The 26,841-nt window shown below is 39.0% G+C and overlaps 2 protein-coding genes across 2 annotated transcripts in view; one reads left to right on the top strand and one right to left on the bottom strand.

Annotated features, from left to right (window-relative positions):
- Positions 1 to 315: 315 nt before the first annotated feature.
- TOMM70 (translocase of outer mitochondrial membrane 70) lies at positions 316 to 14,347 on the top strand (the record flags this gene model as incomplete). Its single annotated transcript, XM_010168391.2, has 11 exons — positions 316 to 489; positions 1,599 to 1,725; positions 4,243 to 4,352; positions 6,212 to 6,360; positions 7,535 to 7,742; positions 8,339 to 8,473; positions 9,646 to 9,753; positions 10,475 to 10,591; positions 11,452 to 11,549; positions 12,075 to 12,197; positions 13,220 to 14,347. Coding segments are annotated over 11 exons (1,503 nt in total), but the record flags the coding sequence as incomplete, so codon positions are not given.
- Positions 14,348 to 18,506: 4,159 nt separating this feature from the next.
- NIT2 (nitrilase family member 2) overlaps positions 18,507 to 26,841 on the bottom strand; it is a gene marked incomplete at its 5' end in the record, with an annotated part of 9,364 nt that continues 1,029 nt past the window's right edge. Inside the window, 8 exons of the mRNA XM_029085063.1 lie at positions 18,507 to 18,619; positions 18,986 to 19,041; positions 19,867 to 19,965; positions 20,614 to 20,692; positions 21,096 to 21,170; positions 22,122 to 22,215; positions 23,811 to 23,899; positions 24,019 to 24,139. Of these exons, the coding sequence (XP_028940896.1) occupies positions 18,531 to 18,619; positions 18,986 to 19,041; positions 19,867 to 19,965; positions 20,614 to 20,692; positions 21,096 to 21,170; positions 22,122 to 22,215; positions 23,811 to 23,899; positions 24,019 to 24,139 (702 nt within the window). The remainder of the gene's footprint in view (positions 18,620 to 18,985; positions 19,042 to 19,866; positions 19,966 to 20,613; positions 20,693 to 21,095; positions 21,171 to 22,121; positions 22,216 to 23,810; positions 23,900 to 24,018; positions 24,140 to 26,841) is intronic.

Genomic DNA, 26,841 nt, shown 5'->3' on the forward strand with positions numbered 1-26,841 from the left:
TTACCTCATTGGTTCTTCTGATCAGCAGTCATGTAAGATTAAAACCTGTTTAACTTTCCAAAGAGGAATCACTGCATTGTTTTATAACATTGTAGTGAATCTTTTGAAAAGTTTGTCTCCTGTCAGGTATACTTGCAAAAGAAAATCTGATATATTTTTTGAGAAAATGGAAGGAGTGAGATTTCAGAAGTCTAGGCTAGAGTTTACCACTCAGATCCATTTTATATCCTTGAAGATCAGCCCTTAAGTGCATAGGTTGCGTGCGGTGTGGTGATGCTTTTCTTATTTGAACTGACCTGTCACTTTCTTTTTCAGAGCCCTCTTGATAGAGCCCAAGCAGCCAAGGACAAAGGAAACAAATATTTTAAAGCAGGAAAGTATGAGCAAGCTATTCAGTGTTATACTGAGGCTATCAGCCTGTGTCCTCCTGAGAAAAACCTTGATCTTTCTACCTTCTATCAAAATAGAGCTGCTGCCTATGAACAACTGGTAAGCAATTAAAGATAATTATGTGTTTATTCTAAAAAGTTGCATTATAAATTATGTATTTTGTCACTTTTGTCCACTGCAAGATCTGAGGTGGTGTGATATCTGCTGTCTTCACAACAAGATGCTGTTGCTTGCAGCTATTTTTCCACTAGCTCATCATACTTTTCCACATATAAATAAAATTATTTTCTGTTAACTATTCTCAGTCTGTCTCATGTAATTCTTATGTGTCCCTATTAAAGCCCAAGACCTAAATTTTTCACGTGTGGAAGTAACATTTACTTTTTAGCTGAATATACTTGATATTAATTTTAGAAGTCCACCAGTGTTGTTTATTATGGTATCAATAGATTTGCTTATGAGGTCAAGTTGGTGAGCTGTATAAAAGAGTGAAAAAATTGGCTTTGTACAGTCTGAAGTATCAAATTAGAGACTGTGTGGTTAGAGAAATCTAGTCTTTAAAGTTAGAGGAGAAATATAACAGTTCTTGTCTAATCAAACTACTTATAACACCAATTCATGCCATAATGAGTTTTAAATGTATGTGGTTCCTCTTTTTCATTTATTAGAAAAACCTGATTTTGATAGTCAATTTTGCAGATCAGTGGATTTTTCGTTCTTAATACCCTTGAGCAGCTCTACTCCTACATGTTAATTTGTCATCCCTTTGTAGTAACATAGCATAGTAAATTGAAATATTTTTTTAAAAGTGCTTCATCTCTGTGTTAAAATTGTTTGTTGGTTTTCATTATGTTTTCATCTTTTTTCTTCTATTTGTTTTGTACCAGTCTTTCAGTCCCAATGTCACCTCCTCCAAGATTCTTTGCATCAACTCATTATCTTCTCCCATATGCTTTGTACAATTGTCTGGTTTCGTTTTTCTGTAGGAATTTCTTTTCTGTTTTGTGGCTCTTCTGGTGCAGGTGGCTTCCAGTGGTGCCTGGCAGTTTCTTACTGAGAAACTTGCAGAAATAGAAGCAAGCAGGTAGAACCAGAGCCCTGGGAACTGCAGCTACTGTTAGGTGGGCATGACCCTGGAGTTGGTAGTGGAAAGCTAATATAATGCAACTGAGTAGGGCCTCTTTCATTGTGTGTTTTTCTCTCCACAGCAAAAATGGACAGAAGTGGCACAAGACTGCACAAAGGCTGTTGAGCTTAATCCTAAATATGTAAAAGCTCTCTTCAGACGTGCAAAGGCTCATGAGAAGTTAGACAATAAGAAGGAATGCTTAGAAGGTGAGTGTCTCTTGATGTGTTTACTTAAAAGTGGAATTAGCTCAGGTGCTTTGGAGATGGTAACTTCTGGAATTGTTTTTACTTCTGTAACTACAGTAATATAGAATTACTTATTTAAAGCCATTCATAGCTACTGCAGATACATTTTCTTCTCTTGTAATAAGAAAACTTTTCCCATTTTTCAAGCTGTCATGTGCTTAGATCTGAAATAGCTGCTGAGAAGTTGATGTTACTGTGGCCACTCAAGGTATTCTTTTTCCAGGAAACTCCCTATGCTTTAGAATAGAATTCATCTAACATGCTGAGTCAATAACCCAGACAACAGTCATTCTACTTCCATACAGTAAACAAACTTTATTCCCTGCTTGTTTTAGAGAAGTGGTACTACTACAGAAACCAAGGTGGTTTTGCAGGTGGAGATACATGGTCAGAAACAGGAGTATTACAGTCATCTAAATGCATTTGGCAAGTATTAAAAGGAAAAGAGCTTCATTAGCACTTCCTTCTGATGTACAACTGTTACAAAAATTGAAAATTGGAACAGATTTAACCCCCCCCCCTTTTTTTTTTTTGTATTAACACTATGTATTTGACAGAAAGTACTGTGTCAAATCCTTCCAAATACTGTTCCTAAGAGAATACATTTTGAACTGTCAGGAAAATGTGACTGAGAAAACATGAAAATTAAGGAAAACTGCAGGTCAGTTGTGTTATCTGAGAGGACTTTTGAACTAAGGGACACTGCTTGAAGGGACCCATTTAAATTTCATCAAGTGAAATAATTCCTTCTGATGTAAGGTTAAAAACACAAATGAAATTTTCAGTTGTGTTCATTATCAAAAAGGACAGAAAATCAGACAGTGATCTGACTAGCACATCTAACTGTTAAATGAAATCAGTTTCATTATGTGTAACAGCTAAGAATTAGGTCTGCTAAAATAGAAGGGAAATAAGATGTGGAATTTTTATTTATCACTCTATTTATTTATCTGTTGGCAGAACGCCTTTCTGCCCTGTAAGACCATAGTGACTAGAAAAGGACTACTTGGGTCATTGAGTGTAGTCCTTTGCAATCACTAATTGACCAACAACTGCATTTCCAGAGCGCTATAATAAAATCTAAACCTTATGTAGTTTCAATACACTGACAGAATGAGAAAAGCCCCAAGAAAGATCCAGTGTCCTTGTCATAGTAGGAAGGCTTTTAAATGTAATTCCTTTTTAATGTTAGTAACAGCAATTATTTTCAGCCTTGATTTGTGTTTGATTTTTAGCTTGCGTTTTTTTCAGATCTGAAAATTACATGCTTTTTCTGAACTCCACCAGTTTTCTAATACAGTACTGCTTTTACCTGCCAGCCACATAAGGCCAGTAAAATCTCAGGAACTAGGGTATGTCTGTGAAGTGGAGGAAAGCAAAACCAAACAGACCCAGAAACCCCCACCACCATCAACAAAAACCCCCTCCAATGATCCCTGGCAATATAATTTGGGAAGATGTTGCTGCTTCACAGCTGCCTGCTTTGGGCAAAGCTTGTCTGCTAGTGCACACTAGTTTTCATGATCTTTCTGGGTGTAACATGTTTTCCTGGGGACTCTGATGTGCTACTTGACCATGGCAGAGTTGCAGGGAGTTTCTGTATAAATGATGGCATAATAGCACCTATACCAGTGTAGAATTACATAAACTATACTAAAACTCCAGGGTAAGAGACTTGCTTTTCAAGTGTATTCAAACAATACACTGATTTTTTCAAGTCCAAGCTCTGTTCATCTTCAGTGATACTTAAGTGAAAATTAAATAGGAAAAATGAGTGGTACTATTGCATTAACTAGAGGATCCAGAGAAATAATGTTAATGTATCATAAGAGCACATTTCACACTGCAAAGCATGATTCAGGCAGCAATGGGTTAACATTTGCAAAGGCCTCTATGTGTGAATGAAAGTGATGTGATACAGGCTAGCACTTTAAATAGACTAGCAAGGTATTTCTCTTAAACTTGCTCTATTCCAAAGTCACGGAGATGAGCAAAAAAATTTGAGATATACTATGGGAATATTTCTTAAACTGAGGAAGAAGTGAGGTGTGATGGGACTGAACGGGAATTTTAAAAGTAGAAAATTTGGACCAGTCCTAGAAGAGAAGCTGTGTTAGCACTTTTAATGTGAACATAATATGAACATAATTACTATCCTAAAGTTTCCAAATTGTGAAAGCCCCTGCTGGAGGTGTACGTTTTCACTGTTCATCTACGTGTGTTTGTCTCTAGATAAAAACAAATGTAATTACTTTCATTCACTGTCATGAAGTCCTTTTATCACAAGATCATTTCGAATACAAATTTGTATTGTATTGGAAAACATGGTAAATACAGCAAACTGGAAACAGAGGCTTTTACACTCAAACAGGATGTGTATTAGTTTGACAATGACTCACTGTAACTGAGCCCATTTTAGTGTACTCCAGTGATTATCAGAATTTGTCTTTAATCTCACTTTTGTATGTTGTTTCCTAGATGTCACTGCAGTCTGCATTTTAGAAGCCTTCCAAAACCAGCAAAGCATGTTATTAGCTGATAAAGTTCTTAAACTGCTTGGAAAAGAAAAGGCCAAAGAGAAATACAAGGTAGGACTTGTGATATTGCTGACAAATTCTGATTTCACCTGCCTGATTGTTGAAATGTTAATTGTTGGCGTTCTGTCAGTTGTTGTAAGCAAGTCACTGCCTTCATCTGCTAAAGTGTAAGAATTGGCATGAGCGGTTTCATACAGAGCTACTGTTGTACCAATGTTGTTTTCCTTTGGGACCTGTCCAAAGCTTTTCAAACCTCAGTAGGGAAGAGATCTATTTCTAACAATTGTTTTTCTTTAATAATCAGATTTATTATGAGATTAAGAAGACACCCTAAGTTGGTGGGCTGCCCTACATGGGGCTTTTCTGGACTTGCAACATAGTGGAAATGGGATGTGTTGAACAGCAGTAGCATATCAGGTGGTTGAGTTAGGTATGTGTGTTGAGATAGGAAGGTTTATAAATAATAACTGAAAATATGTAAAAATATTGGTTCCATATGTAATGAGCAGCTTAAATGAGAAGGGTGATGATTGAGGACTTTTTCCCCCAGGTTATTCTTCATTTTATAAATAGATATTTCGTATATGGAAGATCGAGTTGACAGCAGAGTTCCTATGTTTTAGAAAGTGATGAAATAATACTGAGAGTTGCTATGTTTTAGAAAGTGACAAAATAAAACCATTTCAAGGTTGGGGCTGCCTTTTTTTTTTAAAAAAAAAAGGACAAAAAATTAAAGAAAAGTGAAAAAACGTTGCTTAAGAAAAAATTATACAGTGTGAAGTCACATCTTTATATTAGTAGTTAGACTTCCTGATTCTGTCTTGAAAAATACACCTTCATCTTCTGACTACCACAGTTTACTTGTGGCAATCAATCAGAGGATGTTTCTGTTCCATTTCGGTAAATAGGTGCTCATACTTGTACTGTTCTAGTTTGGCACTCAGACCTCTTTCTGTTAACGTTTGGGAACTGTAGAAAGGATAAATATGGAAGTATAGGGGTAGCCAGGAACAGTCATTTTAAGTGGCCATAGGTTTACAAAAAAGTGAGGACAGGTATTAAAACATTCTCACTTGTTGTTAAAACATTCTTGCTTGGTTTTTGTGACAGTGGTTGAAATACTGAAATCCATGTTGGTTTTGAGATGCTAAATTTCTTTCCTATAGGAACTCACATAAATGTGTGGTGTCAAGATAACAGAAAATGAATTGTGCTGTCTGTGGTGATGGTAACATCATAACATAGGTGTGTTTCAGATAGACAATATTATGATAGAACTTGATAGGGAAATTCAGAATAGTGCATTCAGACTTTTCTTGCAGGAGGGATTGAATTAATTCTTGTGTGCAGTGTTCATTTTGAGCAAGAAATATTTTTCTGCTGTAGAAAGGATTTTGTACCTGAGAGGTGTTACTAGGAGGACTTCAAGTAAACTGTGCCGTACCTGCGGCAAGCTCCACACAGAATTAGGACACTGCCTCATAAGTCCTCATTGTAACAATAGCAGCTTCTCTTGGAGAAGTTAGAGAAAAGGGGAAATTGCCATTCAGAATCTACTTTAATTTAGGCTCATGCTTAAGCTGCCATCATGCATTTTTCACCCAATTTATGTGCACACACACAGCTCTAGTACATGTACCAAATATCTTAGGATGTCCTAAGAGTCTCTCTTGAATATCTTCACTTTATTTCTACTGGTGATGGGTATAGCATTCTAATCTGAAGCTTAAATAATCCCTAAATGTTGAACTGTCAAGTCAAAAAGATCAGACTATCAAATGAGATAGTGGAAAGTCATACATTGGTTCTTTCACAAATGAAGTTTTTTATAATAACTTTTTTTATTCATTTCCATATTTACCATCTGATCTTACCATCTAATGACTTGAAATTACATTTTTCTGTTTCAGAATCGTGAGCCGCTGATGCCCTCACCACAGTTCATTAAATCCTACTTCAGTTCTTTCACAGATGATATAATCTCCCAACCTTTGCTTAAGGGTGAGAAATCAGATGAAGATAAGGATAAGGAGGGAGAGGCTTCTGAAGTAAAAGAAAAGTGAGTGTACAGTACAGTTGGGAATTGTTTGGTATTGGGATTAAATTTTCAGTGATTTTGAAATGCTGCTCAGTGTAACTTGCTGTTGGTTTTATGGTACTTGGCATGGGAAACCCTGTGGTAATAAAATGAGCCTATGAAATGAGATCAGTATTAAAAATGAAACTTATGAAAGCTGACTGGCTAGTTCCAAACTGTAGGTGGCTTTGATCCACTAAAGAGATGAAGGACAATGAGACTGGGAAGATATGCTGATATTTGCTACACTATCATAGTCAATTTTGAGAGATGGGAGGACTAGAGAGTGCTGAATGATGCTTCTTGAGAGAGGAATGGTTTATACTGAAGGACAGTTTCCAAGGAAGAGAGCAAATTAGTCTTTGGATTGGAAAGGAGAAGACAAGCTATGAAGAGGGTCTTTGTTAATGGAAACGATGAATTTACAGCAACGGAGGCTGGAAGGGTGTTTTATCTTTCTGGAATCATATTGCACATAAATGAGAGGTTTGCTCTGACAAGGAAAAGCTTGAGCTTTTTCTTTTTTTGAGTGGAGCTTGAGTGGTGATGGTGATGGACCATATGAATGGTGCTTTAACTTACTATGCTGCTTTCAGTTTATTTTTGGAAGATATCACTGTTGTCAGTATGGAAACCGTTGGAAACAGTGTTACAATTTATTTATTTTTTTCTTTTAAAGTAAGGTAGGGTGTCTTGATCTACAGGCAGATTCACTGAATCCAGGACACTTAGCTATGGACAAGGCAGTGCTTAGTGTAATTTTTGCTGTGAAAGCCTTCCTTCCACATATGAACTGCACATTGCTAGGTTTAATATTTCACTTTCCTGACCTAGAATTCCATTCCAGCCCTCTTGTTTTTAGGCAGAGATTATCGCGGTTCTTAATGTGGGAAATAAAAAAAAAAAAAAATAAAGGGACAAATGAAGTTCAAGTTAAATAGTTTTAAACGTTTTTCTTATTTCCAATGTAATGTGGCCTTTCTTTGTCTAAATTGTTTTCAATCTGTGATGGCTCTGTCCAGGAATGTTTGTAACTTTACTTATGCTGGTATAGCAAAAGTTAGTATTTGTTAATGATTTAATGAAAAATCTGAATTGAAGTTGCAGCGTTCAGTGAATACACGTATTTATACAACTGTTCTTGCATCGGTTACAGCTCTGGCTATTTGAGAGCAAAACAATATATGGAAGAAGAGAACTATGACAAAATTATCAGTGAATGCACAAAAGAAATTGAAGCAAAGGGAAAATACATGGCAGAAGCTTTGCTTCTGCGAGCTACTTTCTACTTACTTATTGGCAATGCAAATGCTGCCAAGCCGGACCTAGATCAGGTCATCAGCATGGAAGATGCAAATGTGAAGGTAAGAACCTGTCTCAGCTGGATTGTAGTTTGGGTTGAGAAAATGTAGAAGTTAGATGATAAACTTGCAAGAAGTCATTTTTTTCTAAGTTTTCAGATACTTTAATGGGAGCGTTCGGGTTTGTTTATTTACTAATGTGTCTCTTTATTCCTGACAATTTTTTTTTTCCAAGGGCTTGTTGGCTTTTGAGACAGCTGTGCTAAGTAGTACAAACTAAAGTACAGAGAAAGTTGAATGAATTGAAGGTTTATCCAGTCTGAAAAATCAGTTCATAGAATAGAGAAAAGCATTAATTGTACTTGCATGTTGAACTGCTTCAAAAAATGCTGATGTATTTGTAAGCATAGGGAACCTGTTTATAAAGGGCTTCTGAGGGACTGAAAATCCACTGAGGTGGAAGCATAGGCTGGCATATTTGAAATTAAGCAAGGGAGTTGGTTAATTTAGAATCAATATTACATGTATTTCTGCTTAGAATGGATGAAATCTGTCAATGGGAGAAACTAGTCAAATTAAAAATTTACTGTAATTGCAACAAAGCCTTAAACCTGGAGGAATGTTGGAGTAGCTAATGCTTCTTTGAACTTTTTGTACAGCTCCGAGCTAATGCTCTGATCAAACGAGGAAGTATGTATATGCAGCAGCAGCAACCTGTGCTGTCTACTCAAGACTTTAACATGGCTGCTGATATTGATCCTCAGAATGCAGATGTTTACCACCATCGAGGACAAGTAAGAAACATTAATGATTTTGTCTCCATATTTGAATATTTCAATATATACTAAAAGAAAAATAAAGATCAGTACATCATCAGAGACACTTTATACTGTTTGTGGCAGAAAACCATGTACTCCTAATTTGGAACTGTTGCAGAATAAACACACAGTCAAATTTGCAGGTTCAAGTCAGGCAAAAGCAGTTTTATTACTGTAGTGATAGGAAACAACGCAGAGCCACAGGTTCAGCCCTCTGTCAATACCAGCTCTGACTTAAAATTGCTAGGGCTTGGTTACATTTACAGAGGATATGAGCTGCTCTGTGAAGGGGCCTGATTTGGCAGAGCAGCATCTGCATTGGAGGAAGTTTTGTTACAGTGGATGTAACGTGTTCCTGGTAACTCAGCATCTGCAACACTGCAGCCTAGACTTGCATCTGTTCAGCTCATCCCTCTCTGGCTTTTGATGCTGCTGGCTCCTTGGCTAATTTCTAGACCTAGAGAGGCCTGCTTCCACAGAACTGTAACAAAAACGCTGCTGGAAGAATAAAGGAAACACTACCATATGCATATATGCTAAGTTGTATTTGTAAGGAAGCCTTCCATGGATCAAGTGACTCTTGCCCTGAATTCATTAGATCTCTTTAGTGCTCAGAAATAAGAATTTTGTTATGTGTTGAATTGAAGGGAATTAAAATTTTCTGCGGATTGAAAAATAGTGTTTTACAGTAGCTTCACAGTAAAGTATGATGAAGCAAGCTCCACTCTTGTGGAGGAATGAGAATGTAAAAAAAAAAAGAAAGTTTAAATGCAAGCTGGGAAAACCAAAATGTTTCGACATCTAAATAGTCCACAGGCATTAAATACAGCAAGGCAGAGCGACTCGAGAAAATACAGCGTGGTTTTAGAGACTGGATATAATGCTGAAGCAGTAATGGCAACAGTCTAAAATGCAAGTATTTCTCAATCCCTACACATGGACATTGCCTTTTTGTGTATGAAACCAAAATTTACTGGTGGCTTTGTTATTTTATGACACTGATTTTTAGTCATGGGTTTTGTAGGTTTCTAGGCAGTTCTAAAACTGAACTGGAGATAATACAAGTAACTGACGCTAATTGAATTATCACTTAAGTGTCTGAAGCGCGGATTAAGTACAGAAATAGGATTTTCTTTCATTCTGGCTAGCTGAAAATCCTGCTTGACCAAATTGAAGAGGCTGTGGAAGACTTTGATGAATGTATCCGACTGCGACCCGATTCTGCCTTGGCTCAAGCACAGAAATGTTTTGCTCTGGTAAGTAACATGCTGGTGTTTATCTGGGTGCTTTTTCTTTTTAAAGAGTTCTGGAAAACATACTGTGTTTCTGTTTTATTCCCATTTAATGGAGAGTAGGGCAACAAACATCTCTCTATCTTTTAATAATAAGGTAAAGAATAATGCAGCAGTTTCTTCAGTCAGAGTAAGGGTTTGCTGCTATCATTTTGAAATGTGTATTGTTCAAACAGTAGGTCATGTTTTCTGTTTTGCGGTAGAGGAACACAAATCTTCACTCTAATTGTATCACATAAAATTTAGTTAAATAAAGCTTTAATGTTGTGGGAAATGGTCATCTTCAAGAAATCGGAAACAAACTATTTCAAGCTAGTACAATGCCTCTGCATGCAGGAATCTTCTGAGGACAGCTTTGCATGGTGTGAACAAGGAGGAATTCTAGGCTTGGAATTTCTAGTTTTTTGAAATAGAGGGAAGCTATTGGCAACTACCAGGCCTTAGGGCTTCCTTCTTTCACCCTTTCTCCTTTCCAAGTCTGCTCTGATAGAGACTTGGACACATGGTAGGTTCTAAACACAGATTTGGTAGGATGTACAGGCACATCACCTTCTGGAACTTGCAATTGTTACGCTGCATGCATCTCTTGGGGAAGGAGGTAGGGGTCTGATGAGCTCTTTTTTTGTTGTTTAATTTTTTTTCCTTTTTTTCTTTTTTCTTTTTTTTTTTTTTCTTTCTTGAATAGTATCGCCAAGCTTATACAGGAAATAATCCTTTGCCTGTGCAAGTAGCCATGAAGGGCTTCGAAGATGTCATTAAAAAATTCCCAAAGTGTGCTGAAGGCTATGCACTCTATGCTCAGGTACATTTTTCTCTCTCTTAAAGAAAATCCTGCATTGTCTTGCACTTTTTATCTTGGATAACATACATTTCTTCAAATAATATATGAAGATTTTTGAGAATAAGTTCTGAGGTAACACATGCTGTCTTTAATAAGCTACTTGAATTTACGTGTGTGGGTGTTCTGAGGTAGAGGGGGAATTGGTGGAGCAGAAGTGTAAGTGATGAGAGTCAAGGGTAGTTATTAGGGCAGAGAGGTACAACATAGACTTCCCTGTGAATTCCTGCATGTGTGTGGCATCTCACTTGATGGATGCCCTGGATTCTCTAGGTGCTTTGAGAGTTAAGTGTGTGGAACTAGGGTAACAGTTTTTGTTCTGCTACAAATGACATGTACTGGTCAAACAGAGTTTAGTGCAGATGTTCAGAGTACACTTGTAACAGAGACTGTCATTTCTTCTCTAAGAAAATGTACTGCTGGTTTTAGTACAAAGCATGAGCTGTTCTGATGTTAAGTAGGTAGGCAATATGGATTAATTTCCTTTTCAAAGACATATATTTGAAAAAGGAAGAAGTTGAGACTTGCAGGTACAGACTTTTAGAATGGTTTTTACTTGGAGTACACTTAGCACGTTGCTTGTAGATCTTCCATTACAGATGGTACCGTGATCAGTAATTTGTGCATTTAAGGCCTAGCAGCTTTCTCCTAAAAAGTCTCAATTTTGAAGCTTAACTCTGGTAACTGGTGTGCCTTGGCCTGCTTTACGATAAGAGAGCTATATCCAGTCTCACTTCGTCAATATGGTTTTAATTAGAATTAGCCTAGCACAGAGTGCGTGTTTTGGTTGCACATTGACGTATAAGGTTTCTCTTTTGATGCAGGCGCTAACTGATCAACAGCAGTTTGGCAAGGCTGATGAAATGTATGATAAATGCATTGACCTTGAGCCAGACAATGCTACTACATATGTTCATAAAGGGTATGTATTGAGTTTGCGATCTTTTTGGTCAAGGGCAGTTGGCATTATTTGGATGAATCAATCTGAATTGCATGTTTGTGTTTAGAAGTTTAGTCAGGAGAAACAACTTTGTGAAAATATCTTAGTGCTGTTATATGTATTTCTGCAGTTTCTCTTGACTAAACTGTAAATAACTTTCAGGAAAGTTTCATGAGTGTTCATTCCTTATTCAAGTATCTATTTGAAGTATATCTGACTTTTGCTTTAGGCCTATTTTGATTTCAGCTTTATGCTGAAGTTTTCTCTTTTATAAGACACACAGAGGCTTTTTGGGAGGAGTTTACCTTTCTTTGGAGTCATTAAACTGGTAACATGGCTTATGGAAGGTGACTTTCACATACATGTTTTTAAAAGCCATGAAGTTAGTCTAGCCTACCCTGCATTAAGAATTAAATACATCTGGGACTTTTTTTTTTTTTCCCCTTGCTTGATTAGGGTTTTGGAAGGAGTATGTGAAGTTTGTTCTAAATTTTCTTTCTCTTCTAGTTTACTTCAGCTCCAGTGGAAGCAAGATTTAGACAAAGGGTTAGAACTCATAAGCAAGGCCATTGAAATTGATAACAAATGTGATTTTGCATATGAAACCATGGGAACGATTGAAGTGCAAAGGTAATGTTGAATTTCAGTGTTAAGAGTTCTCTGTTGCTTTTTTAAATTACAGTAGTTCTTTAGATTTCCTTGTACGTCTTAAGTCATTCTTAAGAACCTTCTCCTCAGTGCTGGGCAAGGCCAGCTCTTACCTAAAGTCCTGATTTCTGTTCTCTAACTCTTAGGTAAAGCCTTCCTTTCTCTATGGCATAATTCTGCTTTATGATCTGACAAGTTCCCGTGTTCACCAATTTCATAGTTCCTGGACAACATGCAGATGAGTCTGTGTATGTTTAAATACATCCCTTCTGCATTTAAAGTGACTTCCTTAATCATTACTAGGTTTCCTGTGTATCTACAGTAGTCCTTAAACACCTTAGTGGACCATTTGTACTGAGGATCCTGTGCTATACTCTCAAGCCTGACGATTCGGGTTTAATTCTAAGAGGGCTGCAGTTTGCAAGTTCTCAGGGTAAAGAGGAAAGGCTAATGTGCTATCCTGTAACAGTCCATAGTATTATAACTGTGCCAAAGTTTGGGGTGTAGCTGAGAGTATAGTTGAGTCTTTTTTTTTTTTTTTTTTTTTTTTCTTACATGTCTAGGCATCAAAAGGACAGACAATTAAACTGTTGCCATGAGAAATTTTGCAAGCATTTCCTATTCAAATAATGTGAGTTCTTGTCTGTGCTAGTTTTCCTCTCTGGTATGCAAACTCTTTTCAAGGGAAATGAGAGTTCCTTTAGTTGTCCCAGCATTATCTTTGTAGTAAACTTGGTGTCCTGTGAAGAACACTTTATCCCCCACTAGCACCTGTGGGGGCTCTCAAGAGGAAGGCTGTTAAACAGGTGTCCTAGTTGCTCAGGCTTGGTGACAGCTTCTCTCAGTTTGCTCATCATCATCACAAGTTCTTGCGGTGGTTCCTCCTGAAGTCCTTTTAAGCTGGAAGTTGTGGAGAGTGTTAGTCTGAAGGGAAAAAAAGATGCTGTAGAGATGAAAAAATTGCTTTGCCAGTCTTGATTGGACTACATTTTGGTTTATTGCAGGGGTAATCTGGATAAAGCCATTGAAATGTTCAACAAAGCTATCAACCTAGCCAAATCTGAAATGGAGATGGCCCACCTCTACTCACTCTGTGATGCTGCCTATGCCCAGACAGAAGTTGCAAAGAAGTATGGATTGAAACCACCGACACTGTAAAGAAACGAGGAGGAAATGACCTTCTAAAGTGAAGTTGCCCACTTCAGCCAGCCCTAAAGACGCTGTTGCAGACCATGTTGAATGGTGGAACTTAGTTTTTTCCCGTTCGTGGTGTTGTCATTTGCTACATCTGTTAAATGTTTAGGTGTTGTGGGAGTGGTTGTTCAAGGGAGTATGCAGTTTTGCATCTTGTTCCTTCTGCAGCAAAAACCTTAAAGTGTGTTAAGGGACATAAAGTTGCAGGGGAACAAAAGGAGGATATTTTGGCCATGCAAATAAAAACTTCACACTGGTTCATTTTGGGCAATTATGTTGTGGGCGATTTTTGCTTTATCAAACAATATTACAGCATGTGGGTTTTTTTCCTGTTGATTTTAAAGGTAATACTAGTCAGTGCTGTAAAATAGGTTTCTTTTTTATATACAAGTAATCCTTGAGGGTTGATTTTAATTTTGCAAAAAGGAAAAAATTAATTTTCAAACTGTTTAATAATAGAGGGGTGTTTTTTTAAGTCAGTAGATGTGGAGAGAATCCCTGTAAATATATGCAAGCATGCACAATCTTCCCTTAAAGCCCCTCCCACCCTCTGCATAACTTAGAAATAGTCCTGTGGCAGCTACCAGGGAATTAATTTGATAGTTCTTATCCTCACCCCAGAAAGCCCTAGCATACTGTATAGGAGAGCTAGTAAAAAGGTTGGCTGGGGAAAGAGGTTGGGTGACACTGCTTCAGTGTAGGTTTGACTGGAAGAAAGGCCGTGTTCCTGCGCAGCAGTCCTTACTTGAATGTCATAGAAAATTGTTCTGGAGGGTTCCGAGGGACTTTCAAGAACAGAAAGCACTGCTGGGAGTAGAGCTGCCAAGGTAAGGTCATGCTTGCATATAATCTTTGTAATCTCTGACACTCTTGCTTAAATGCAACAGCTAATAGACCGTCTAAATTCTCTTCAGTCTCTAGAGACTGCTGTGTTCTGATCTGCTCCTTGTAACGGCCCCTTTGCAGGATTAAGTGAGATAAGGAACAAAGCGTAGGCTGAACTTTAAATAATGGATTTAGAATCTGTACTGGTTTTCTTGTTCTTTACAGCCTGTCTTGTCCAAGATTACAGACACTGTAGAAAGGAAGTAACTGTTCTGCAAATAGCAGATTGGCAAGTTATTAAATACTAGTGTAAATAGTCTTCCTCTAGCTAGGAACTTCACGGAGGGCTCTCTTGCTTTGGGTTGATCTTTCTGGCGTGGAAGTCAGTCAGTCCATCTTGCCTCTCTCTGGATTGATGTGGCTTAATAATCCTCATGCAAATACTTAACTGATGTAGCTTAATTTACACTAATTTGGGCTTCTTTCCATCCTGGAATCATAGACTTGCTTGTGCTGAATTGTCTGATATATTTCACCTTTTAAGGAAATGAACTATGCTGTGGTCGAACTGTCTTGTTGTGCCACCACATAGCGGCAGCTTGTATTTGCAACTTGACCTTACGTTCTCCCAGCAGCTACAGCTGAGAGTTCAAATGGTGGAGAGTAGACATTAAGATATAATCATTCTATTTTAGCTAGCTCAGTAGGTGATCTGAAATCAGTGTTGGTGTAGAATTGAAAGCATTGGAAGGTACTGGCAGCTTCTAAGGGCACTGCACCTAAGTGTCAAATGTCTTCTGGAACTTCCAATCTCTCCATCAATTACCTGAGAACAAAAATATGCCAGAGTGACTGGTGTGTCCTGTTCTCCTGAGGAGTTTTTATTCGCATGGCCTTATCTACATTGGCATTTTCTCCTCTTCGCCCTACCTGTACCCAATCCCTCACCCCACCCAATCAATTAAGGGAAAAAAGCATGTGCTGTCGAATACTAGCATTCCAAATCATCACAGACTTTTGCCTGTTCTTGAACTAGTTTGAAACTGCACTGAAAGGATGCATTGTCTGTAATTTTTTTTTGTAAATGACGTATCACCTGTAAACTGAAAAAATAAATATTACCTTCAAGTATCTCTCTCTGACATGTATAAGAACAGGTTTTGATGAAAATGTTCTCTGCAGTGGTGCTCTCTGTGCTTATTTGAGGTTGCTCTGAATCTAGGAAGAACTAACAGTGACTGACTCCATGTCATCTTCTCTCACTTCAACCTTTTAAGAAAAAATGAGGAGGAGACACGGAATTAACAAGTCTTATCTCCGATTGCTTCCATCACTCACAGAGGTATGATCTTGAGAGCTGAAGATTATGGGGGAAAGGAAATGCAGCCAGGAAAGCTGGGAATCTGAGTAGCTGACACCCTGTTAATGTGTGTAGGCAGGTGGATCCCTTTAGTGAAAGGGTTTGGTTTGGTTTTTTTTTTTTTAAATAGCTGATATAGTTCAGGTTTTGCTTTAAGCCAGGTATGCATGTGAACTCTGAGAAAAGCTTTCTTTAGTAGGGATTGAGAGCTGAAGTGAAACAAGTATTACTGTTATAATCTGTTGAAATAATGTAGGAAGCTAGTACTGAAGACTTGAATAAACCTGGCGTATCCCAGAGACTCTGGGAAGTTACTGCTACACATAGTTGTCTTGCATCTTAGTTCTGATCTTGTAAAATCCCTGCTGTTCATGTTACAGACAAGTTTGCCAACATGGAGATTAGAAGTCATGACTTGAATTACTAGGATCTAATTGCAGACTGAAAGCGAAGAGAGAACTAACATACACTGTAATTCATTCTGGAACTATGAAGAGCAGCTTAGGTGCAGCTCTAACCAGGCTCCCCAGCTGCAGTGGTAATGTCCTGGTTTTCAGCTGGGACAGAGCTGGGTTTCTTTTTAGTAGCTAGAATAGAACACTGCCTGATACAACAAGCATGACTGGGTTTTCTGCCATTTCTTTAAAAAGAATTTAAATTCTTGCAGGCTGAAATTCTGGAGCTACTTCAGGGCTGTTACTGGCTGGTTTTCTATCCTTACAGAATGCTGGTGCATATATATAATGGATACTTAAAGTGCCTGTTTTCTACCAACACAGAGACTGAGGATTGACTGCTTATCAAGCTGAGAACCGATTGTACTTTTATTCATTGAAACCTCCAAAAATTCACAGTCCCATTTGTGTCACTTGTGAGTGGATTGCGCTGGAGAACGCTAAAACATCCTGCTAAAACAAGGTGCTTAGAAGTTGTCCTGACAGAAGAGGACTGAGCTCATATCACCTCTTCAGCTGAGTTCTCCAAAGTAGCTTGCTACAGATGTGCATCTGTTGTCCCCATTTGAGTTTCCAGGCTACGGATTCTATTGTCTGTTGCAGGCTGCACTCTGCATTTTTAAAATTAAGTGGTCAGCCCATGAGAATCCTGCACTACTTTAATCCTCCAAAGGTAGTATTTAGTTTCTGCTCTGCTGCATGTTCAAGTATAGAAAGGGGAGGGAAAGACAGATGGAGTAGTTTAGAAAAGAGATGTATAGTAGTTGCTATGATTTAGAAGTTGGAGCCCAGTGATGGCCATCATGGATGGTGATTGTTGAGTATGTGGGAGACACTAATCTGCTGCAGGAGACTTGACTCAAATGGTAAATTGTTAATTTTTTTATATTTATTTTTCAACAAATAAATCTTCATTTCACCTTATGCTCTGTGGCTTTTTTCTTAAGAGTTTCAGTACAATATGTACACTAGAATGCAGGGAAAAGTCCAGACCAGAAAAGACCTGCTGGAATAGATAATGCCACTGAGTGGAATGGTGTGACCCATCTCTTGAGGGGAAATATGCCTCAAGGTTTGGCTTAATTTAACCATTAATTTTTTTTCTATAAAACACACACCTAGGTCAGTACAGAGAAGCCAAAAGAATATGTAAAAAAAAGTGAAGAGAGCAGCTGTGGGAAGAGGAGGATAGCCAAACATGAATAAAAAGGTAAGGAGGTTTTGGGGGAAACTGGTGGTTAGCTAGAGCAAGACAAACCCTTTTGTATTTTGAAATCTCCTTTAGCCTTACTGCTTTATCATTTTTGCTGCTGGAAAACTAAAAGCCTAGTTGTAAAGGCTGGATAGTTGCTTTTCTTTCATCCCAATCAAGGAAAAAAAAAAAAGTACCATTTGCAAATTCTTATTTTTTTTACATTAGAAGTACCAAGGTGTCTTCCTCTTAAGAAAAACAAACAAAAACCCCAACAAAATGCTAGGCTGGTTTTAAGTATGTTAAAGCCATCTTTAATAATCAGTTAATTAGTCTCTTCAGCAAAAGCAATCAAGTAAGGAGTGCTTCCCATGCAGCTGATGGGAATTGGCCTTTGGTAGCAATATGTATTTACATGCTGAGCAATTCTAGTGCCCATCTTCTGGAAGACTGGGGGCAGAAAGACTTCAGCAGTGCAGCAAATTTTCTTAGCCTTTTGACTGACTCCCTGCACCCTTTTCAGGTGAAGACTGCCAGGTAGCAGAATTAAAGCTCACGGGAATTGCTTTAACAAAATGGTTAACCTCCATGACTTCATCAATAAACAGGAATTGCAGTAAGAATTTAGTATGTGTATTCCAGGTAAGACACACGAACCAAAAACCTGTTATAGATTCTTCCAGGGTAGTGGTATGGCAGCCTCCTACACTGTCCCTAAGTAGTACAGAGCAGAATTTGTTTTGCTTGGGGTGTTACATGTTAAGCTTTCCAAGTTAGAAGCTGGGCATTCAAGGAACTTTGTTAAGACACATACAGCTAAGGACAGAGGTGGAAGAACTGTGCTTCTAAATTACCTGATCATTCACTGAAAAAAACCTCATAATACCAAAGCTGACTGACTTCAGAGGATTTCCAGAGAGAACAAGGTTCCCATTTCCATGTTCTACAGAAAAACCCCCAAAAGGTAAAGAAACATTGTGATGCATAAAAAACAATGTTAACTACTAATGTGGTCAACTGATTTCACCTCCATCTCTATCCCAGCTGTAAAATATTATAAAATACTAAAGTATGAGAGGAGACAGAAATGTTGTATTTGAATCAATTTAATCAATTTTAGAATTACACTACCAAATTGCAGGGGGGTTTTTGTTGTTGTTACATTTGCTGGGTTTTTTTCATTAACTGACACATTTAGCAGTAGACTGTGGAGCGACTGGTAAGGGAATCCTTCTGAAGACGGAAGCAGCAGCCGTTGTGCCAAGTGAACCTTCCCTGTTCACCCAGCTTCACTTTTTCATCTCTACACCATAGAGGTCACAACGCTTCTGGCTTAAGATAGGAATTTGTTGACGTATTTCTGCAAGTTTCTTCAGATCTGTGGGGATGGAAAAAAGAGCTATTAGAACAGCAGTCAAACAGGAAAGGTCCTGACTTGCTCTGAGGTAAGGCAGGGAAAAGAGCAGCTTTCCTGGGGAATGGGTCCGTAGGGGACTACAGCCAGGGCTGAAGGAAGCCTCAGCTTTGCTCTCTCGTGGGTAAGGAAACTGGAAGAGTATGGTCAAGTGTTCCTTGTTCTTGCTTTAATCTAGCAAAGGTGGAAAAGGGAGGGAAACACTGTATCATCTGTAATTGCACATGCAAACCCAAAGACTCAAAAAACCCTGTCTCTCCTTAGTCTCATGACCTGTACTCAAGAAAGCAAGCAGGGGGAAAGAAACCAAACCAACAACTTTACCCTTACCTATATCTGCGTATATAAGCGTTTCCTCAGCCCCAGCTTTGGCTATGACTTCACCCCTGCAAAATTAAGCACATTTGTTCACAGCATTAACACAGAGGTCTCAAGGCATCAGTCCAGTTGCTGCTGTTTGTACAAAGGGGGGTTCCTAGCCTTGATGGCTACAGCTGTAGAGAGAGGGCTGCCCTAAAAATAGCATCATAATTCTGGCATGTGACATAGACATATTTGACATAAGTATGTTACCAAAGATCAAGAATCATGGTAAGAGCAACTCTGAGAGTCAGTGCATGTGAACATGCAAGGTACCTCAAGGGGAAAGAAACAACTTCACCAGGAACAGCCATATATGGCAAAGACTAACACCTTCTCCTTTCAGCCTCTACTGGCTTTTAATAGGAGTATACTTTTACTCTGCATGAGCTACTGAACACTATTTATCACATCTCCAAACTAGGTGTTCTGTCACTGATTTAATCATACAACCTTAAAAGCTCAAGACATGGATAAAGCTTTTGGTACTTTGCAGTCATCTGGAAGAGAACTATCAGTGGGTTTATTTGAAAGAAAAAAGACTGCCCAAAGATTTGGTCACTTTTATCTCCTGTGCACCCACTTGTTTTCTGCTTAAGTCAGAACATGTCTCTTATGTAGCTGAAGACATTCTTCTTGTTCTTTCTTACATCAAAGCAGTGTTCTCTGAAGAAATGAAATAGTTCTGGGTAACCTGTTTAAGATGGTTCAGTTCTGCATGGAGAACTGCCATCATGCATAATAGACTGAACTTCAGGGACAAATTGAAAAGCTCAGCATCTTAACTAATGTTAAATACTACATTTTTAACCAATAAAAGGCAGATTTTTATTTTTCTTTTCTGAACTCACCATGGGTTTACTACAGTGCTGTGTCCCCAGGCAACATAGGATGCTTTCTCATCTCTAGCAGGAGATACGGTAGCTACGTAGACCTGATTATCAACAGCTCTGTGTACACAGAAAGATGAGGGAAGGGGGGAGAAGTGAGTAGAATATATTTTTTTTAATACCACCAATTAACAAAGCAGAGGAGAAGGAATTCACTCTGAAGGGCAAGCTATATATCCTCCTAAGGACTAGCCAAAATTGGAAATGATGTGAAGGTCAGAGAAAGCAGAGCCTGATAAGAGAAGTCTCTAGCACCTGCTCCAGAGTTAGGGGGTAGAATGAATTACAGGTTCATTCAGTATGTAGCAAAGTTGATTGAAGCTGACCAAATGGAGAAATAATAGTGCATTCAGGAATCTCAGGGTCTATTTCTGTCTGTAATTAGAGCAGTTCTCAGATGATTGGCTCTTTGGTCTAGAAGTCTGTGTGTGAAGGGTGCTTACAGAGCCGTGGGGAAAAGGTCCTTGAAAGGGTGTAACTGCGGAGGGGCTGGCAGCAGTGAAGGATAAGCATTTTCTGCTTTCCTCCTGGATAGCAAAATGATTCTGGTGCCTCATGCAAGGCCTGAGGAACAGTACAGCTCCAAGAGCAGAGTGGCCCTGCAGCACCACTTCTGATAGATAGCATCAGTTGGAACAGGAGAACAGTTCAGTTCCACATGCTAAAACCCCCCTGGAACAGGAGGATCAACTGTTACTGTGTTCTTACCGTCCCCTTTGTAGCAGTTCCCAATGAGCTGGTCCTGTTGTCAGGTTAAAAGCACCTGGATAGATCAGCAGCTGGCAACCTTTGTTAAAAGAAAATCATTAACCATCTTAAGGGGAAGATGGTTTACCCTACAGCAGCCCTTCACATTGAGATTCCAGGTTAGGTTTCTTTCAGTACTTCCTGTCCTCTGCCCAAAATAGAACAAAATAGAGTTGGTCCATGCACCACAGGGGTGATTACTGATGTCAAGCCCTGTGATACATTAGCAAGTGTGGGGACACACCCATCTCCATCAGGAAATGACTGTTCCTTTACTCAAGCACAACAGACATTTGAATATCTTATTTGAATAATAATGAAGTCTTGGCCACAAGATGCATTTTGTGTAACTGGGTGAGAATAAGAGTGAGTGGCTGATCGCACAGCTTGCCCAGTATGTACCACCCTGAAGTGGCTCTGCATAGTTCAGGCCTTGGCCTCACCTTTCTGTCCGTAGATTTGAGCCATCTCAGCAAATCTCATATCATAGCAGATGCCCAGGCCCACTTTACAGTATGCTGTTCTCAAAACACAAGAGACAACAGTCACATCGCTATCACAAGCACACAAAAGCAATCACAAGACTCTCTGTAGCCATCCTGCCAGCTGCTATTTTATATGTCTCTCGGCAACAAGGGAAGCTATTTTTAAATACATATCCTTATCTGTAACAAGCACTGGCTATTTCTGGGGGACAATTCATGCTTCATGATGAGAGGAATACAGGGACACCCCTGTATCAGGGCTTTGTGTAAGGTATTCCTCTCTGGTTTAGCTTTTTCAATTATTTTATTTTCAAGAAAAGAAAGCATTCACTGCTCTTCATGGACTAAAGAAACTGCAGTCATGTACCTTCTTACAGCACGCACAATGCAAGGAGGAAAAAGTGACCACGGGAGACAAGACTCTTGGGAGAGCTCAGTAAACAGAACATGTTAATTTTTGAACACTGGGCAGGGCAGGGAGGGGGATTAGCTGTCTTGCTTTTTTATCTGATGTGGTTGATTCAGGAATGTTGGAATGGGATTTACAGTTAATTGTCTCTGTTATGATATCATCCTCACATGAAACAATGTGCCAGTGCAGCTCTTTGCTACATACGTTCTTTTCCAAGCCATGTTTTACCAGAACCATTTTAAAGATGTAACTGCTACAAAAAATACAGTAACTTCTCTTTAACAAATCAACAGGATCCCTACTTATTAAGGGAAGTGCCATGATGTATCCTTCAACCCTTTCTACTCCTCTGTCTTTCTGCAATCTCATTGCCTTTTTAAAAAGTTTCAGAAGTGACCCATGTGCTTGGAACAAACTTAAACTATATCTGCTGAGGTTGGCAAGTGCCTGATATAAATCTGATGATAGTCTAAAACCCATTGCTGGGGAGGAGGAGGGGGATGAGAACTCCAGAATGACTGAAGTGTAATCGTGGTAGAGCTCCTTGAAGAGAGGGCTTGTCTTATACTCACGAGTATCAAACACAGAGAAACTATTCCCTGGACTCAGTGTTTCAGACTCTTTGAACTGTATCTTCCCAGGAATATTAATGTCAAACAAATGAACCTGTAATTATAGTATGATTAATAACAATTAATAACAATTTGTCTGCTTGGTACTTGAGCCTCTTTATTAGGCACATCTTTTCTAGTTACCATTATCTAGACTACTCTTTTGTCAGGATCTCAACTAAACATTGCTTAAAATTGTGAAATCTCCTAAAGACGATTTAAAGCAGTTTTCTTCTTTAGAGAAATATACATGTTTAAGTTATTTGGAAAAAAAAAATAAAAAAGATTGGCCATTTTAAACACCACATACAATCCCTATGACCCAAGTGATGCACGTATCAAATATTTATACTGCTTACCAAATAAAGTGCCCTTCTCCCATGCAGTAATAGTAGTTAAAACCAGCTGAAAATATAAGAATTAATTTGTAGTATGGCTCTATATCTTCTTAATGGAAAGAATCCCTGCAAAATAGCTAGATATCCTCATCTAATGCGTAGTTTTGCAAAAGAAAGGATACATATAAAATGTTTTTAATTTGTCAGGATAATTTTAAAGTACATGAAAGCAAGTGGTATTTTCCCCTCAAAGATTTGAGGCCCATTCCTGCAGAACTTCTCCAGAAAATACCTTCACCAAGTCATAACGTTCCCATGACTTTAGCTAGGCAGATGCCTCTTAGCCCCTGCAGACAGTTTTTATCCCTCTTTTGCAATGGAAGGTCCTGACTGGAGCTTCCCAATAATACATCAGTTTTTATATTATTACTTGGTCATATTTACACAGTGCAAGCCTGTACTCATTCTACAGACAACTACTGGGCTGGCAGACTGGTGTGGTATGACAGATGGAAGGCAACATAGTACTTCAGAAAATGATCTAATAGTGCAGCTAAATGTAGATTCAGTTAACAGAATAAATTAATACCTACACCCCAGAGGTGTTTTGCACCACCTCCTTTGTTCCAAGTAACCCTGCATTCTCTTTTCTGTTTTTCCTTGAAAGAAATAAGCTGTGTCTGCTGTTTGTGGTAGATGCTTAGTGTCGTCTTCCACCTGGCCATCGCTTTGTGCCTTCTGAGGAACTACCTCCTGTTCATAACTGTGGAGTGCAGTTTCTGTTAGTCTGATAATGCATACAAGTATCATTCCTTAGGTGAACAACAGCTTAACTATGGAACTTGGACTTTGGCTGTCTGCACTAATCAAACATACGGCACCCAAAGTACGTGAAGAACAGTATTTATGGTAACAGAAGGACTAAATCCATTGTAAACCTGAGGGGAAATCCTGATCCCACTTAAGTGGCACTATGTTTTAGACCTAGACCAAGGTAGACAGATGAGTGGGATCAGGATTTACTCTTTACCACAGTTTTCCCTGCATCTGGGAAAAGCCAAATATGCTTCTGTATTTTGTCATCCTTATCCAGAACAGATTTATGAGAACCTTTGGAAAGGGTGTTTACATGTCCCAGATAAAAATTACATGCAACTTTACTGACAGTACACAGCTTATTGTTAATTTTACCGACAGTACACAGCTTATTGTTAATGCAAGATTCTACTAATTCATATCACCTTTAGGCACAGATGGAATCACTTGTATGACACTGCTGAAAAAACTTTTAATAACAATTCTGCCATCTTACCTTCCTGTGCTTTGCCAACATATCACCATCAGGCCCAAAGACAGTACATGTATTATACAGCTTCCCACCGTCCTCTTCTGGAATGGATCCTTTGGGAAGGTGAGAACAAAGATTTCCTCCACTGCATTACATGGGATTTTGATCCAATGGCACTAACAGACATGGCGCTTTTTTCCCCTCAATGAGATGGTCACTAAGAGCAAACTACCTCCAATGAGATACACGCTGCACTCCTTTGCAACTTCTGAGAGCTTTTGTGTTGATTCCCCAGGGATCTTCTCGGCATACTCCTTAAAGTATTGGGTTCCATACGGAGAATTAAAACATTCCTAGAATTAGGGGGGAAAAAAAATTACGCTAAAACCCATTAACATCACTGCAAGGACATGTACTTCACCTTTCAAACTCCGCTCTATCCATGTTCTCATACAATCTTTAGTTTAGTTTACAGGAGCTCGATAAGCAAATCAGAAAATATCAGGAGGCCAGAGAGACCTTAAGAATTAAGAGAAAAATGCAGTGGGTGTGTTGGTGTGAACGTGCCAAACAGAACATGAGCTAGGACTCTCATGCAAGCTGCAAGTAGCAAGGCTGGCACATTTATCAGCCTAAACTCAGCAAGATCACAAGGGATGTTCTCATCAGAACAATGAACCAAGGTCCACCTAGCTCATTTGACAAGTTACAAGCTAAAGAGATCCTCTCAAAACTATGAAATGCCTGTGTTTGTCCACAGTCCAAAATGTCTTCATTTTTAAAAGTGTGCATCTCTCAAAATGACTATTTTGCTAAAGCAATCCTTTAAATGCCTGTTCCTCACAACTGAACAGTGCCTTCTCTCATAGGCTCTAGTTAAAGGTTTGCTATCCCTCAGAACAAGGCATGTAATCTTTAGACAGATTAATCTGTAAGATTAACAGAGCAGTTCAGATGCCTAAACTAGGTGGCCAGTGGTATTTGAGACACCCAAGATATCCAGAACTTTTATTCTGCATTATATTTGCCAGCTCTGTGAGGATGTGACACGTCCCTCCCAACACTTTTTTGTCCCCTGAAGGAGTACAGCTGAAGGCCAGAGATAAGCTATCAAACAGTACCAGCACCTACTCTTTGGCAAGCGATTCCCAGCCCAAACATCTGCCTCGATTGTTACCTGTGTTCACTGGAAGTTGTAGCAAGACCCCTCCAAAAAAAAGAGAAAAAGCTGTGAATAGTACAAGAAACATTTATGCCTTAAATGCTCAAGCAAACTTCTTAACAGCTGCAGGAGATTCTACTGAACTGGAATAACTGAACCAAAACGGGATAGATGCTTTTGCCTCATACACAAACACGGGACCAGTGGGTGCCAGCTAACCCACAGCAGAATTTGTAGATGGGAGAGGCAGGAGAAGAATTCTCTTCAGGCCGTCAAATGAGCTTCCCAGGCTTTTGGAAGCTGGACTGAACTTCAAGGAAAGGAAGGCAATGCCAGCTGCCTCCACACTTGCAGTGTCAGTACAGGTGGTACTGAAACCACGGGCTCAAGAGAAGAGGCAGAGCTCTGGGCAAGCTTGTGGTAGCAGTTTGTAAGTTGAGGCTGGAACAGACTGTCTGCACAGATCATCTAGTCCTGTGTGCTCCAAAGTGGTAAGAACACAGGGACAGATCTTTGAATTGCTTTATATCAGTTTCTAGATTTGAATGGATTCCTGTTTTTATTTCTTTATCCATAAATATTACGAATTGTTTTTCTCTCACAATTTTTTCCTGGGTCAGAAATGAAAAAAGTTTAACTGTCAAGGTTAGCATGTCACAGGAAAACTACCACGTGCCTCTGCAGAGGTATAGATTATATACTTAGAGCAAGTTATTTCTTTTCTTTATGTAGTGTGACTTTCAAAAAAACCAGGGAAGATAATATTTTATGCTCACATTCTAATGACAGTACAAAATTTACCTCACAAAAGTCTACCAAAAAACTTGCCCTTGTTTCACAAGTGTTACTCTGAAAGTATAAATTATCACTGGCAAAGTGAGTATTCTCAGCTAAACAGATCTGGGAAACTCAATGTGTGTACACACGATGAAACTAGCAAACAATAGATAATCTCAGTGTAGGAGGCCCAGACAGAATAATCAAAGGTCACATCTGCAACACCAGAGCTGCGTGAGCACAGAGAAGCTGGGAAGGTTGCTTAGTACTTCACCTGTGACAGCAGGAGGGAAAACATTCTGTGTGTAAAACATTCAGACCAAAAGTTCACCCAGAGAAGAACTTTGCACCCCTGAGTCAGATGCTGCAGGGCACAGGGGTAACACGAGTACCCCAGGAAGAGAGGGGAAGAAAAGCTCAAAGCTGCACTGGGAAGGTGTTGCCAGCACACTCATCGCTGTGGAAATTCAGCAAGGTAGTCATGGCTGAAGTCCAAAAAGTAAATCGGAAATTATCAGTAACTGTAAGTGGTTATTTATGTTCCCACACAAGGAAGTCACAAGATAAATGTGTTTTAGTCATAATTCAGCCATAAATGACCTGCTGGAAATATCTTAAGTCTATTTTGCTTCCCATGTACTATCTAATCTGGAATGATTTTGGCAAAGAGAGTCACTGTATACCTGTTTTCTTTCATCTTCATTTCAACATTCTTTAGCTGAAAATCGCCTTTTTCTACATTTCTAGCATGGAAGGCTTCTGCAAAGATTCAAACTACAGCATCACTTTTGTGAATTCAGAACACACCAGAATTGCCTGGGATTTAACCCAGCAAAAACCTAACCAGAATCTTATACCACAGAAAGACAACCTGCTTTGTTTTGTTTTGTTTCTTTTTTACCCCCTAAGTGTGCTGCTAGACAGAATACTGCCCCCCCTCCCCCGTTGGGTTGGGTTTTTTTGAGCTTCATACAGCATCTAAGCTATCCAGAGAGAAACAGGACTACAGAATGCATTAGCAACACTAGAAACAGGTTTCCAAGGTGTGTTGGGTTTGAGTGGGTGTGGCGGGGGGGGGAACTGGGAGAGCAAAAAGCTCCCCTGGCTCCAAGGTGA

The sequence above is a fragment of the Antrostomus carolinensis genome, unplaced genomic scaffold, assembly GCF_000700745.2.
Source record: "Antrostomus carolinensis isolate BGI_N321 unplaced genomic scaffold, ASM70074v2 scaffold2095, whole genome shotgun sequence".
NCBI classification, from domain to species: domain Eukaryota; kingdom Metazoa; phylum Chordata; class Aves; order Caprimulgiformes; family Caprimulgidae; genus Antrostomus; species Antrostomus carolinensis.